Source organism: Myotis yumanensis, unplaced genomic scaffold, assembly GCF_028538775.1.
Source record: "Myotis yumanensis isolate MYYU_CA2020_CCGP unplaced genomic scaffold, mMyoYum1.0.hap1 SCAF_13, whole genome shotgun sequence".
Taxonomy (NCBI): domain Eukaryota; kingdom Metazoa; phylum Chordata; class Mammalia; order Chiroptera; family Vespertilionidae; genus Myotis; species Myotis yumanensis.
In genome coordinates this window covers 49,201,173-49,216,215 of record NW_027223764.1, presented here as the reverse complement: position 1 = coordinate 49,216,215, position 15,043 = coordinate 49,201,173, and the positions used below count along the sequence as shown (strand labels likewise).

The 15,043-nt window shown below is 58.2% G+C and overlaps 1 protein-coding gene across 2 annotated transcripts in view; it reads left to right on the top strand.

Moving 5' to 3' along the window:
- Positions 1-226: 226 nt before the first annotated feature.
- ZCCHC24 (zinc finger CCHC-type containing 24) overlaps positions 227-15,043 on the top strand; it is a 71,740-nt gene continuing 56,923 nt past the window's right edge. For both annotated transcript variants that reach the window (XM_070433068.1, XM_070433067.1), the window contains exons 1-2: positions 227-559; positions 11,922-12,122. In XM_070433068.1, the coding sequence (XP_070289169.1) occupies positions 317-559; positions 11,922-12,122 (444 nt within the window). In that variant the 5' untranslated portion in view covers positions 227-316. The remainder of the gene's footprint in view (positions 560-11,921; positions 12,123-15,043) is intronic.

The window sequence follows — 15,043 nt, the reverse complement described above, 5'->3', positions numbered from 1 at the left end:
AGGGGTCAGCGTGGAGGCAGATAGCGGCTCGCCGCGCGGGGCGGGGCGGGGCGGGCGGCGCCGAGGGGGCGGGCCCAAAAGTTTCCTGCCCAACTTTCGCTGCCTCCTTCCTCCGCCCGCGCGCGGCGGCCGCAGTCTGGGGAGGCGGCGGCGGCGGCGGCGGCTGCGGGCAGCGCGCGGGGCGCAGGGCGCGGGGCGATCGCCGTCGGGGCTCGGGCGGCGGGCAGTGGGCTCAGGCTCCCCGGTGCCCGCCCCTCCGCTGGAGGTGGAGGGCGCGAGCGGGCTGCCGGGGAGGGGCCGGCACCGCCGCCGCAAAATGAGCCTGCTGTCGGCCATCGACACCAGCGCCTCGGTGTACCAGCCGGCCCAGCTGCTCAACTGGGTCTACCTGTCGCTGCAGGACACGCACCAGGCGAGCGCCTTCGATGCCTTCCGGCCCGAGCCGCCCGCCGGCGCTGCGCCTCCAGAGCTGGCTTTCGGCAAGGGCCGCCCGGAGCAGCTGGGCTCGCCCCTGCACTCCAGCTATCTCAACAGCTTCTTCCAGCTGCAGCGCGGAGAGGTGGGTGCCCCTGCGCGCCCCCGCTCTCCGTCGACAGCGCGGGGCCTTTTCCTATCAGACCCGCGCTTCCTGGCGGGGCCCGGCTCCGTACTGCCCGGCCCTCCTTGGCTTGGCTTTGCTCAGCTCTGCCAAACTCGCTGCCCGAAGTCCCCGGGGCGCCGGGAGCGCGTCACCTCCCGGCTGAGCCCAGCCGGGAGCAGCTCGGGCGCGGGCGGGGCCCTCCCGTCTCCTCTCCCAGCCCCCCGCGCCCAGCTTGAAGGGGGGGGGGGGGCGGGCAGGGAGGCGACGGGGCGGGGGGCTCCGGATTCTCTCCAGACAGCCGGGCGGGGAGCCCCTTCCAAGTGCCCTTCCCACACCCAACCCCATCCCCTTCTTGGCCACCGCTAGCTGGGACGGACAGGGGGACCTCAAATCCGTTCTCCATCGACCTCAGCGGTTTCCGACCCAAGGGGCACCCTGGAGAGCAGTGACTCGCCCAGAGGCCTTTACCTGCAGTTCGCACGCTGGGACCCCCAGAAACGTCCTCCAGCTGCTCGCCCTCCCCCAGCCACATAGGAAGTGGTTTTTGAGGGCTTGACCCCACCGACTGCGCTGTCCCCCGCCCTCCCAGCCTGGAAGGAAATGAAAGGGAAATCCTCTTGAGCTCTTGGGAGGGGGGCTGGTAGCGGGAGAGGTTCCAGCTGCCAGTGCCTTCCCCAGAAACCTGGGCCGGCTGCTTGCGAAGTCTGCTCCTGGGTGGATTCAGTTACAGAGTCGAGGGGCAGGGCATCTTCCCAGCTACATAAACACACAGACTGCCAGGAACTCCCAGCCCTTTTGAGGGTCTTCAGAGTCTTCCCATATCCCGCTCCCCTCTCTCTCCCGCTGGACTCCTCCTCCTCCCCCACTCCCACTTGCTCCTGCTTCATTTGTGAACTGCAGACACCCTTCTGTGGCCTTCACTCACTCCCCTCTGGCAGCTCCCCCTGTAAAAGTTCAGGGGGAAGGGGTGAGGGAGAGGACACACATGAGGGTAATTTTCCTTCAAGACTTGAACACACCAGTTAGTTTTAGGAGAGACAGAGGCCTGAACGTTTGGGGGAGAAGGCCTGTGTAGACCAGTGCACTGGGGATGAAGGGTGAGACAGAGGGTCACCCTTTCTGGCCCCATCACGTGTTCACCTCTGCCTTTATTGGCCAGGGGAGACTGGACATATAGCGTGCTGGCCTCAGAGCTAGAGGTGGGCTGGTGCCCGGGAACGGAGAGGGGACCTGTGCTGGGCTGGCTGGGCACAGCTGAAGGAGAGGAGCGTGGAGTGGCAGCCTTTGGTGCCAGGAGAAAGAATTTGTATGCCAAAGCTCTTTGTAAATTGTAAAGCACTCTCCACACGAGGAATTATTCTTGGCTGGGAATCTTTCTTTCTTGTAAGAGACTTTGCTGCCTCTTCAGGGAACTGGCTTTAGGGATCAGTGATTTGGAGGGACAGTGTGTGGGGTCTTTTTTCAGTGTGTGGGTCTTCTCTTACCAAACATTCGTTGAGCTCCGTGTGGGCCCCTGGGGATTCACTCACAGGCTCACGGGGCCCAGGTTAGAAGATAGACAGGAAGATACAGGGTGAATGGTTGCGTGATTTTATGGGGGTCCTGTGGAAGCCCTAAGGGAGGAGGGTGACTGTGACCCGCAGGACAAGTGGGGGTCCCTAATCAGCCCCTGCTAGCTTTCCAATGCCCCCACCCTATGGTGTGGCCGTGTTCCCCACTGAGAACAAGGGGTTTGGGGCCATCAGGAGTCCCTTATGGGAGGAGTTTGGTGTGCCTCCTCTCGGAAATTTCTGTCGCCCAGGATCCTGGCTGGCTCTCAGTGAGCCCTGGCTTCCTGTCCCTGCACTGCTGCTTACCTCAGTTTCCCCATGACGAGGCACATTCCTTCCCTGGGGCCCAAAAAGTCTCTCATGACCTGACTTTGGGGGAGCCTCTGTTCACCCATCTGTTACATCCCGTCTCTGCTGTTGTCAGGGAGGGGTGTATGGGGTCTGAGAGCTGTACAAACCGGGGAGGATGTGCCCACAGACAGGCTGCATTAGGGGAGGCAGCAGAGGCCCCCCTGTGCTCCGAGGCCGGTGGCTTCCTCGGAGAGGCTGAAGGCTGTGCCTGCTGGCTCTCCGAAGGCCCTCCTGGCTTTGGGCTCACCCACACTCACCTCCCAGCCACTTGCCTCCTGACCCCTCGTGGAGCCCCAGCTGTGCTGCTGCAGATGGGCCTTTCCTGCATCTAGGACTGGGCCGGGGACCTAATATGGCTCCAAAATAGCAACTAGCTGAGAAGGCAGGAGAAAATCCTGCCCACCTGCATGCTACCGAGGGGCTGGCCGGAGAGGAAGCAGGTCGTGTGCGGCCCGGAGGGGACTCTCCAAAGGGACCCAGGGGCCCAGGAGCGTCGCCATTCTGTGCGAGGCTGGCAGGCCCGGTGGCAGTGCCTGCGAATGTGACTTGCATGCTGACCGCTGACCACGGCCTGTCTGCGCCAGTCTCTGTGCCAAGAGCCCACCCCCTCCTGCACCACCCCCAGGCTGCTCCCACCACAATAGCAAAACACCATGAATGCAGCTGGGATTTGGGGGTGGGGTGGGGACATGGGGGCACAGAAGCCCATTGTGCCCCTGGAACCTCAGCTCTGGAAGCTGAAGATAAGCCAAGGGCTCTGAGTGGAGCACTGGCCCTGGAAGCAGAGCGAGGGAGAGAGATGGCAGAGTTCATGGGCAAGTGCAGGAGCATCGGCAGGTAACTTGGATGCCTGGGGTTGCTCCTCAGCGTCTCAGCTCGTGGTGAGGGTGCCAGGCCAAAGCAGGCACAGGCCCTTCGTGCAGCTTTTTCTTTAAAGGTCACTGGGTCTAGTAACTTGGTCTTCTTATGAACCCCTGTGACAACTATATGTCACTGGAGAGAGACTCCTGAGTGCCTTGGCGTAGCACATCTCTCTCTCCAGGTACCCAAGGAAGGCAGCTCTCAGAGGGAGTCAGGGCTGGGCATGGGGGCTTCCCTGCAAAGTTTTGTTTGGAATTAAAATTCACAGCAGTGTGCGTCCTGTGGGACTCCTTCCAGAGAAGTGCTTACCACCTGCTGCATTAGCTCTGTGCTCCTCAGAGGGATGCCCAGGGACCCTCCTGGGTAGCGTCTGTACCCGCAGATATGGCTGTGCCAGTCCAGGTTCGATGAGGGCAGCCGTTTTCTTTTCCTCTTCCTCCAGGGACAGGTTTGGCTTGGAGATGTGGCCTTAAGGTCAAGTGATGCTTTGTGGGGGTCAGGGAAAGACTTTGGGGTCAAATGCATTTGGAAAGCGTAGCATACTGTCCCTCCTTTGGAGACACACAATGCCCTCTCGCGCAGTAAATCAAGGCTCTGAGAAGTCCTGTAGCACAAAACCTGTTAGCCTTTCTTCAACCCCTCATTCTCCATACCTATTTGATTGGAGCACGTTTTTTAAAAAATATATATTTTATTGATTTTTTACAGAGAGGAAGGGAGAAGGATAGGGAGTTAGAAACATCGATCAGCTGCCTCCTGCACACCCCCTACTGGGAATGTGCCCGCAACCAAGGTACATGCCCTTGACCGGAATCAAACCTGGGACCCTTCAGTCCCCAGGCCGACGCTCTATCCACTGAGCCAAACCAGCCAGGGGATTGGAGCACATTTTTGGCACAGAACACCTACCAGTGTTCATCAGAACATCTCCAAGCCCAGGAGACGCCCCATCGGGCAGACCTCTCCCTTGTTCCTACCCACAGGAGGCTCCTCCTGGAGCTGTGAACCCAGGTCCCAGCACTTCTTCTGCAGCCCTGAGGACCCTCCTCTTTACCACTCTGGCCCACCCGTGGGAGATTTGAGGGAGATTTGAGAACAGCAGCAAGAGTGTCACAGGCTTAACAGCACTACTGCATAGACAGGGCTCTAAGAACCCCAGGAGGAGCGACTGTGGGCTCCTGTTTTAAAAGGGCCCCAGGTCTTGACAGTCTTCTGAAGGTTTTGACTTGTTACCTGTGCCCTCCAAGGTATAGATGAGCCACGAGGTCACCTGACCAGTGTGGATGTGTAGAACAAAGCCAAATACCTGTGTGAAGATGAGAGTTTGCCTCACTGGGCCTAAGAGTGGGGTTTCAGGAGCTGAATTTGTTCCCAGCAGCCCTTGCAGTCTGTGTGGGTGGGGTGGGAGTGCAGACCCAGGAGCTTGAGAGGATGCCTGGCTCCCTTCGGCCTCCCCCTGGGAATCTGAGCTCTGACTCAAGCAAGGAGGACTGTCATTGGAGGCCCTGTGGGCTGAGGTGGCCTGACCCTCCCATCAAATTAAGTTAACGGAGTGGGCCTAGCCTCAGAGAGACCTCACCTCAGGGACCTTTTGGGTCAGGTGGGAGTGAGGAAAGCAAGCAGCATTAGTAATTGCTAATCAGCAGCAGCATCCCCATTGTCCAGATGGGGAAACTAAGGCTCTTCAAAAGGAGAATGAACAGGAAATCTGTGGCAGGCCCAGGGCTCCAGCCCAGGTCTCAGGACGCTGGTGTGTGTGTGTGTGGGGGGAGGGGGGGGCGGGGGCGGGGTGTATAATCTTTTATTCTGTCCTCTGGCCATACTGGTCTGCTCGAGGTTTCTGAAAACACCAGGCAGTCCCACTTCTCAAAGCTTTTGCACTTGCTCTTGCTTCCACCTAAAATGCTATTCCCTGCCCTTGTACAACCGACAGACTCCAAATTACTTCTTTATGGCGCAAGCCCCTGCTCTGAGAGGCTTTACCTGGCTGTCACGGGGAGCACGCCTCCTCCAGCTTCTCTGTCCATGACAGAAGAATCGTATGTGCTTCCGGTAAAGCATGTCTTAACAGTTGGTCTTACCATGAAATGCACACTGGATGTGTCTGTCTCAATAGCACTGTTGTCAGCACTCTGAGAGCAGGAATCCTTACAAGCCCTAGCATCCGATGCTTAGTCAATGCCCAGGCCATATCGGTGCTCAGTTAACGTTTACTGGGTGGGTGTGTGGGAAGATGACTTGAATCGCACCTTCTCCTCTATTCTCCCTCCAGACACGTGACTATGTGAAAGCTCTCCTCAGTCCCTGGGCCTCTTGTTTTATCTCACAGAAGAATTGTTTATGGATCTTGATTAATTGGAAAGAGATGACTTGGAGATGGTGAAATCTTGTCCCTAGAGCAGTCTCAGCAGATGCCTAGATATGCTGATGATTCTTAACCTTCTTGGTTATCGACCTCTTTGAGAGTCTAAAGATGGCTAGAGTGGGTGGGGTGGGAGTGCAGACCCAGGAGCTTGAGAGGATGCCTGGCTCCCTTCGGCCTCCCCCTGGGAATCTGAGCTCTGACTCAAGCAAGGAGGACCGTCATTGGAGGCCCTGTGGGCTGAGGTGGCCTGACCCTCCCATCAAATTAAGTTAACGGGAGAATAGAGGAGAAGGTACACACATGGCTGTGCATGATTTCAAGAGGATCATGGCACCTTATATCAACAATGGAGCCCTAATCAAGGCCCCCTGCTATTGGAGCTGCAAGCCTCAGTGGTAGCCCAGACTGAGTAAATCTTAGGGTCCCTTCTAGTTCTCAGATTCAGATTCACACTTTGTGCATTCATTCAGCGAATGCATTCTAGCAGTGAGAGGCAGCCTGGTCCCCAGTGCTGATGAGCTAGCTGGGCAGAGGGCATATGGCTGTGAAACGTGAGCACCTGTCACTTGATTGGTGACTTGGGCCGGAGTAGGAAGGACTGGGAGGGGAGGGGGTCTCCCTGTGCCTCTGTGCCTTGTCCTGCTGCCACTGCTCCTCCACCTCCTGGTCCTTTTCCCATTTCTCTCTCCCTGCTCCTCCCCTACCAAAAAGAACATGGATTGCTTTTTAAAATTAGCATGTCTCACTTAGTGCAGGCTGTGTTTGCGGAACTGTGTTTTGCACGTCCTGGGTGAATGGACCTCAGGAGGCAATGGTGCCCTTGGGGGTCTTGGGTGAAGGGTTGCCTGGGTGAGGCTGCCAGCTCCTGACCTACAGGTCAGCTTGAACCATGGAAACAAAGAGGAGCAGGGCTGGGGTCTGACCTCGGCCAGGGAAGCCTCCCATCAGATGGGGCTTCAATTTCCCATTGGCTGACTCCTTGCCTTGACAACCTCTCCCCAAGCCCAGCCCACATCCGCCTCTGCTTGTGTGTACAGGGTGCGTGCCTGTGTGCGTGCACTTGACTCTGGGCCTGGAGCCCCAGATAGACGCGAGGGGTAGATGTGCAGGTCCCTTGGAGAAGGGGTGGGGTCATTTGTGAGATGAATGGTTTCTTGTCTCAAAGAGAGAAGCATGGGTGCGCGCGTCCGTGTTGAGCATACAGGGGAGACTTTGGGGTAAGAAAGCAGTTGTTGAACTGATGAAAGAACCCCCACAAAGCTGGAGATTAGCATCAGAGGTTCCCCCTCCAGATCCATCTCAGGCCTGCGGGGCAGGGCTCATTATTTGCTTGTGCCAGGCCCCCTGGGATGCTACCCTTGTCATTGCCTGGCCCCTCCATGCCCTTCCCAGCAGGTGCTGCTCCATGTCCGCCAGCAGTCCTACTTTTCTGCCCTGCACTGGGCTCTTCTCCCTCTCGCTGGTCTCGGAAGCTTCTGCCCACCTGCCCTAATCCTGGCCTGTCTCCCACCTACTTCACCTTCTTGCTGTGCTGGTGTGGGGAGGAGGGGCGGGGGATGGGAGGAGAGAGGGAGCACAGCTTGGCAGGCTGAGTCAGCCCTGGAAATCTCTGCCTCTGTTCCCCAAATCCCTCAGCAGAACCCCAACCCCAGGGCCCAGATCCCTCACGTAGCCCAAAAAAGCTGGTGCCTCATCTTGCTAGTGCCCAGGGGCTCGGCAATATGATGTCAGGAGGCCTCTGTGCCAAGAAGAGTGGTTCACACCTGGCACTTCCCTCTGGCTCCCCTTCCCGGCGGGGAAGCCAAGCCTTGGAGGCCGAGTGGTGGCTGACGTAGGACAGGCCACCAGACCTGCATGTGTGTGAATCTCCTCTCAGCCGTCCATGTGCTTGGGCAAGTTGCTGAGCCTCAGTTTCCAGTTCAGTAAAGTAAATGCCAAGGACTGAGAACCGGAGAGCTTCTAGTCTAGTATGTGACACAAGCGGGATGTCTTCCCACCTAACGTTCCCCAGCAGCCAAGCCAGACCTCGGAGAAGTTCCAGCAACGGGCAGGAGCCTGACTCTGTCCCCCAGGATGGTGTGAGGACCCCTCTCTTCCTGCTGGCTGCTTGGGCCGCTGACCCAGGGAGGAAGGACAGTGGCTCCCCCCTCCCAGGCTGGAGATTAGGGCCTTGATGGCCCAGAGGCTTCCGCCCATCACACTAGGGGCTGCTCCCAACCAGTGCCCAGAGCAGCTGAATCTGGGGTGAGACCACCCTGCGACTTAGTCCACAGGAGCTCAGAGCCCTCAACCTAAACCCTTCAAGGTGTTAAGGCATCCATTCCCTCTCCTGTCAAGTGGGACTCCCAGGCCCTCCCCTGCCTGTGGTGGTCGGCACCCAGGATCGTCCCGTTTAAGGAGCAGCCCAACCGTCTGGGCTCTGGAGGGACAAGGGTTGCAGGATCTTTGCCTTCAGGTATGTCCGGCCTTGTGGAGACATGAGGAGGCTCACCTTGCAAAGAGATCAGAGAGACTCAGAGCTCCTCCAGGCAAGGGCAGGGGGGTCATGGGTGCTCCTACCCCCACCTGTAGCATGGAGGGGAAGGGCTATGGCAGGGAGGCCCAGGGGCCCCGGAGGAGGCTGGGGCCTCTGGGACTAGTGACGCCTCGGGAGCACCTGAGTCTGGGCTTTTCACACTGTCCGGAGACCTGAGTGAGAGGAAGGGGTGGCTTCCAGGCCCCACCACTGGGTTAGAACTGGTCAGGAGCCGGGTCCTGGAGGAGGTTTGGATGGGCACAGAGGGGCCTCCGGGGCGGGAAAGTGCAGAACCAGAGGTGGGAAAGCAGTTGCTCCGTGGGACGCAGGGAGGAGCAGCCCGGCTGTTGCCCAGTGAGGGGCTGACGGATGCAGGGAGGGCGGCCCAGCCTTGCCCTCGGCCTTAGATGGCAGGGCCTAGGTCAGGCTGAGTGCTGTCTGCACGCTGGGCCCCAGGGGTATCTGTCAGCTCCTGGTGTCGGACCTTAAGAGAGTGAGGCTGCAGGGATGGTCAGGCCTGCCCACCGCCGCTGCTCCGTTTCACATCTCGCACATGGGAAACCCGGAGGTCAGGCCCGGCTCCGCACTCAGAAGGGAGGAAGCGGCGTCCTGACCTCCTCTCCATCCAGTCGCCACAGGCCGCCAGGCCGACTCACCTTTCACCTCCATGGCCCGAGCTCCTCCTGGGATTCGGAGAGGAAACAGTTTGCCGCCCCACCCACCCTTGCGACATTGACAGGCAGGCCTCCTGGCCCTTGGGCTGGCCCTGTGCCCGGGTCTGGGTCTCAGTTTCTCCATCTGTGAGGGTGAGGCTGTGTCAGCTCACCTCTCCTTCCAGCTCCAAGGTGGTACCATCTTGACTTGGGCTGGAGCACCGTGAGGGACAGGCCGGAGCCCGGAGCTGGGGCGGGAGGAGCAGTGAGGAGAGGACTCTGGCTCGCCCTCTGACCAGGAGCTGCTTTTGTGACGGGCAAAGTGTGACCCTCGTAGGTGTCGAGCTGCCAGCGAGAGGGCAGGCTGCTCAGAGGCCTCAGGCTGCCCAGGGATAGCAGCAGGGCCATGGGCAGGGGCACATGCCCACAAGACAAGGGAAAGGTTTGCGGGGGGGACTTCGTGCACTCTCTGGCACCCACCACGCTTCCCCTTCCTCTCGACGACTTGCTGCCAAAACAGTCCTGATGCCTGTGGACTTGCTTAAATCTCATCCAGAAAAGAAAAGGAAAAGAAAAGGGGGGAAAGAGGGTTGTTATTTGTGAAATTGCATTTCCCAGCCGTGAGGGTGACTCACGCATTTGGAGCTTCGAGTTTCTGTTTGGATGAACTTTTCTCTGGGAGGCTGGGCCGAGCTGCCCTGCCTCAGGCCAGTGGGTGAGGAGAGGCCTAGAGTCCACCTCAGGAGAGACCTGACAGTTGGAAAGTTCAGGTGCTCCCCCAGGTGACGCGGGGCTGGTTGTACTGAACTACCTGGGGGAGCTTTAAAAATGCAGATTCAAGTCCAGCCAGCATAGCTCAGTGGCTGAGCATTGACCTATGAACAAGGAGGTCGAGGTTTGATTCCCTGTCAGGGCACATGCCTGGGTTGCAGGCTCAATCCCCAGTAGGGGGCGTGTAGGAGGCAGCCAATCAATGATTCTCTCCCATCTATCTCTCTCTCCCTCTCCCTTTCTCTGAAATAAATAAAAATATATTTTAAAAAAAGAATTGCCAAAATGATAGACGTTATGTATGTATCATTTAGCACAATAACAACAGCAGAGTCCAGGTCCCCAGGTGGCTGCGTTCTAGGTTTGAAGCAGGGTCCAGAAAACTATATTTGTTAAGTTTCCCAGGCCATTCACTACAAGTTGGAACATACTCATCTAATCTGTACAAAGGGAGACAATGACTCATCGGTTTGTGAGCATCAGCTGTCTTAACATGCGTCAAGTTTGCAGGCCTTGGTACAAAGTAGATGCTCAGTTATCATCTCATCTCATTCCCACTGGAGCCCTCCCACACCCCCAAGGCTGTTCAGTCCTGGCTCCTACCCATCCAGGGATGGGGACCTTCCGTTTCTCAGGGTGGACCACCCCATCTTGGGCCATCTGAGGGCTGAAGAGTTGCCCTCAGACCTGCGGGTTTGTGTGGTATCTTCTACTGGTCCAGGGTGGCATGGTAGCACTGGGCAGTGGCAGAGCAGAGATGGCCATTGGGAGCCTTTGAGTTCTGTGCCCAGTGGCTGGAGGTGACTGTGTTGGGCCTGGGTTGCCCTGGACATGGTCTGTGTCTCCCTTCCAGACCTAGGCTCCAGGGCACACCTGCCCGAGGGAACAGGCTGAGAGGGGAGGGCAGGCCGCACTCACACGGCAGGGTGACGCTGAAGGCTCTGTCCTCTAGAAGGGGAGTGCAGACCCCAGAGACAGAACAAGTAGGGTGACTGAGGCGGACATGTGTGAGCGGTGGGGTCTGTCCTGGTTGTGGGGGTGTCTGCTCCCTTGGGGCAGGCTCTCAGCTCACCTCCTTCTCCTTCTCACACTGAGGGGACACAGAAAGGACCGTCGCCACCCTGGGCCGCTGTCTGCCCCATCTTTGTAAGGGAGCCAGAGGCAACTTCCTCTCAGGGCCTCTCCTCTCCCATCAGCCTGGGGACTCCTGAGAACAAGGCCCTGTCTCTCCATTAGACCCATGGCCCTCCAAGGCCACCGTTCATGCTCAGAGTTCTTGGGCACTAAACTGGGGTCAGGGTGCCCACTCCCATGCCCAGGCCTGTCACTGACCCTCCTGAGGAAGCTGCCTCTTCCCAGCCTTGGCTTTGACCCAGGAAAGGGAGCCATGGCCTCACCGCAGGCCCCACCTTCACCAAATTCCAGTGTGCCTGGCCGCGGAGCCGGGGACTCCTATAAATAGAGGGTGTATACAGCAGGAGGGGGCCTGGGCCTCGTCTGCTTTGAAGCCAGGCAAGACATCTGGTTCCTGTCAGCTGGAGGTGAGAGAGGTAGGAGAGGTGGGAGAGGTGGCCACTTCCTCCCTGGGCTCCCAGATAGCCGGCCAGGCCGGGCCCAGGGCTCCCCGGACACAGCCTGCACAGGCCTCGTGCTGCCGGAGACCCGGCAAGCGCTGGCTCTCAGTCTGCTCTCTGCTCAGTGGAAACCATGCTGCCCCCGCGTTCCACTTCCTTACAAGTGGAGGAAACTGAGTCAGCTCTGACATAAGGGACGTGTCCCCAGTCCCTCCACCAGTGAGTGGCAGAGCCCCTAACCCAGCAGGTGGGTCTTGCTGACCAGCGTATCTCCTGGCAGTGTGTGGAGAAGGACTAATGGGAAAAATAACTCGCACTGGAATCGGCATCACCGCCCTCTACCAACCGAGCGGATACGAGTGCCGGGCGGGAGACGCGTGCTATACGTTTGTGACTTCCGTTATCTTATAGAAACCCTAGGAGACAGATATCATTCTTCCCGTTTTCCAGATGGGCCACTGTGGCCCAGAGTGGCTAACTGGCTTGCCCATGGACCCACGACTAGATTTGGATTTGAACCCAAGCTCCAGGAGGCCAGAGCCCGTGGGCATCGGGGTCATTGTGAATTCGTGTGTGTGTGTGTGTGTGTGCGCGCGCGCGCGCGCGCACGCGCGCGCGCGCCCACAGGAAATGCCCCTGAAGTCATGGCTGTGGTTGAGTGTGTCAGGCCTTCTGGGCCCTCACAGCCTCTGTCCCCACAGGCCCTGAGCAGCAGCGTGTACAAGAGCACCTCGCCCTACGGCTCCCTCAACAACATCGCCGACGGCCTCAGCTCCCTCACCGAGCACTTCTCCGACCTGACCCTGACCTCTGAGACCCGGAAGCCCAGCAAGAGGCCCCCGCCCAACTACCTGTGCCACCTGTGTTTCAACAAAGGACACTACATCAAGGACTGCCCCCAGGTAAGGCAGCCTGGCCCAGTGCGGCTCTGGACGCCTGCTGCCCTGTGGGCAGCTTCTGTGGACGGGCAGCCCTGCTCTGCCCCCTTCCCGGAGCAGGGGGCCCTGGGCCCTCTCTGGTCTCCACCTTCTTGTCCCCCCTGGTATTCCTGAGGAAGCCTGGCTGGTGTGAGCGGGGCAGAGGCCCAGCGCGGACCTGTACAGTAAGGCAGCAGTCTGGGTGGGGGACCCCAAAATGAGGTTTTGGACCTTCAGTCTCTACCCGTCTTTCTGCCAGGGCGGGTCCTGTTACTGTGAGGCGTGAGGTGGGACAGGGGCCAGCAGCCTCCTCACAGCTCTCCCCTGAGACCCCATCTCCTCGCACTCACAGGGAAGGAATGCGGGCTCTGGGCCAGGAATCCAGATGTGCGCCCCTCCCCCAGACCCACCTCTGCCTGCTCTGCACCAGGCTTCCTCCTCAGCCCACTGCCTGCAGCGCGGAGGGGGCTGCCCCACCATGGGGCTGGGGAAGGCACTGTGGGGGGAGGAAAGGGGAGTAGGAGATTGGGGGTCTCTCACCAAATGCTTCGCCGAGACAGGGTGGAGCGCTGGGGCAGCTCCCACCCACGAGGTGAGCTGGAATCCTGGGGAGAGAGGTCAACAGTTGCTTTAAATGCGGTGCGAGATTATCAGCGATTTTCCCCTATTATTTTTTCATATTTTCCAGTGTTTTTATGATGTGGTACTACTTATTTTGTGTATGTAATGGAAATGGAATCCTGTAAACTCAGAAAACCCATGCTGTCTCACCCTCCAGATGTTGGAAGCCGAGGGCATGGCTGGGTGGGGCCGGTCCCCGAAGGACTGGGAGGCTGCGATGTGCTTCTTGCTCAGCACTCCCCTCACAGTGGCCCTGCCATGCTTTCTGTCCCCGCTGCTTCGAGCACAGTCAGGCGTGGCCAGTCAGTGTGGCCTGGGAGCGTGTGAAAGCACAGACGCGCAGGCCTCCCAGAGCTGCATTGTAGTGAGACCCCCTGCCTGTGATTCACGTCAGGGACCTTGGCCTCCCTCTACCCTGGGCAAGAGAGGCCCTCCCTAGTTAGGGGCAGCCGACCCACTGTGGCCAACCCACTGTGGCCATTCTCCAGATCCACATCCCGTAGGCCTGTCTTCCCCTCAGTATAGAGTCAGCAGGGCTCTGGCCTGAGATCTCAGCAGAAGGTGAGGCCCCACCCTCCAGGGGCTCTCTGAGTAGGACCAGGGCCAAAGGAGCAACTATGGACTCCGTTGGTCTTCAGAGTTGTGTCCGTGGCCCACCCATGGACAGCACCCCTAGTGCCCTCCCCAGCTGAGCCCGCCGCAGAGGGGTTCTCTGCTCTCAGTCATGCACAGCAACACCTCACAAACTGCCCTCCATCCCTCCCTGCCTGCAGCCTGGGAGGGGGCAGAGCAGGACACAGGCGCTGTGAGGAGTGGTCCTCCAGCATCATTGTGTTCAGTGCTCACAGCTACCCAGCGTGCCAAGTGCTCCTATTAGCCTTGTGCTACCTGATGCTTTGTGTGAGTCAAGGACTACACAGGACCATTGATCTAGGGGATCCAGGAATTTATCCCCTCCCCCCAGGTGGTGACAGTCAGACGCTTGGCCCAAGGAGGTGTGCTCACGCTGGGCTCAGCCTGGGAAGGCTTCCAGGAGAAGGAGGGCTTGAGTGGGGCTGGCAGGTTGATGGGAGAAGAGCGGCAGATCCTCCCACAACATGACCATTATCCCAAGGCAAAGGGTGGTGAGCCAGAGGTGAGGGTCTGGGGCAGAGGCATGTGCGTGTGTGTGTGTGTGTGTGTGTGTGTGTGTCTGTGATCGCAATGCCCTCTCCAGACAGGGCCAGAGCTCTTCTCAATGTGGGCAGGGGGTCCCTGCCCTCGGCGCCTCTCTTGCCAGAGCAGGGCTAACCTGGTTCTTCCTTTATGTGAATTGTACAGTGTGTTCACTTACCTTGTGCAGGGCTCTTAACACTCTGGCAGAATTAGGAGTAATAGCTCCATTTTACAGCTGAAGAAACAGAGCCCCAGGGAGGTGAGGTGCTGAGGAGAGGGCGGGGAATACGGGCACCCAGTCCTGGGACCTCTGTGCTCTTTGCCCCCTGAGCACCCAGGCCACCAGGTGAGACACCCATGGCCTGTGGAGCCTCAGTTTCTCCCTTCTGGCCCCATCACAAACCTGCTTCTATCTAGGACTCCTTCAGGCCCAAGAATCTCCCTCCATTCTTCACAAGAGGTAGAGGGCAAAGGCTGGAAACGTCAATTTCATCATCGTAAAGTGAAGCTAATGAGGACACTAACTCATAGGATTGTGAGGGTCCAGTGAAACAATGCATGGAAAGTGCTTGGCACAGTGCCTGGCACACAGTGGGCACTTAATAAACGTTGGCTAGCACTATTTTTCTGCCGTGGGTCACTGCGTCCCCCTGGCAAGGTACTAGGTGTTTCAGCAGGCTGGAATGTGGTTGGATGCTCCCCACTCCTCACCTGACCATAAGCTCAGGGGCAGTGCTGGGCTAGATTCAGCTGTGTACCCCTCGCTGTCTGACCCCCAAGAGATCACACATAGCAGGTGCTGAGGGCAAACCTTCCTGAATGGAGGGATGTGTGGAGAAGGCTTTTATAAGGCCTGGAAATCTTTGCTCAAGCAAAATATTATAAATATCTCAGAATATGTAATATTTAAAAGTGGAATGCTTATTTTGGTAATAACTAATGAGATATAATTTACTGACCATATAATTTACCCATTTAAAGTGTACGATTCAGTTATAGAACACTTTCGTCACCTCAAAAAGAAACCTCACACTCTTTAGCTGTCACTCTCTGTTCCCCAGCCCCTAGGAAACCATTAATCTACTTTCTGGCTGTATAGATTTGACAGTTCTTGACATTTCATATGAATA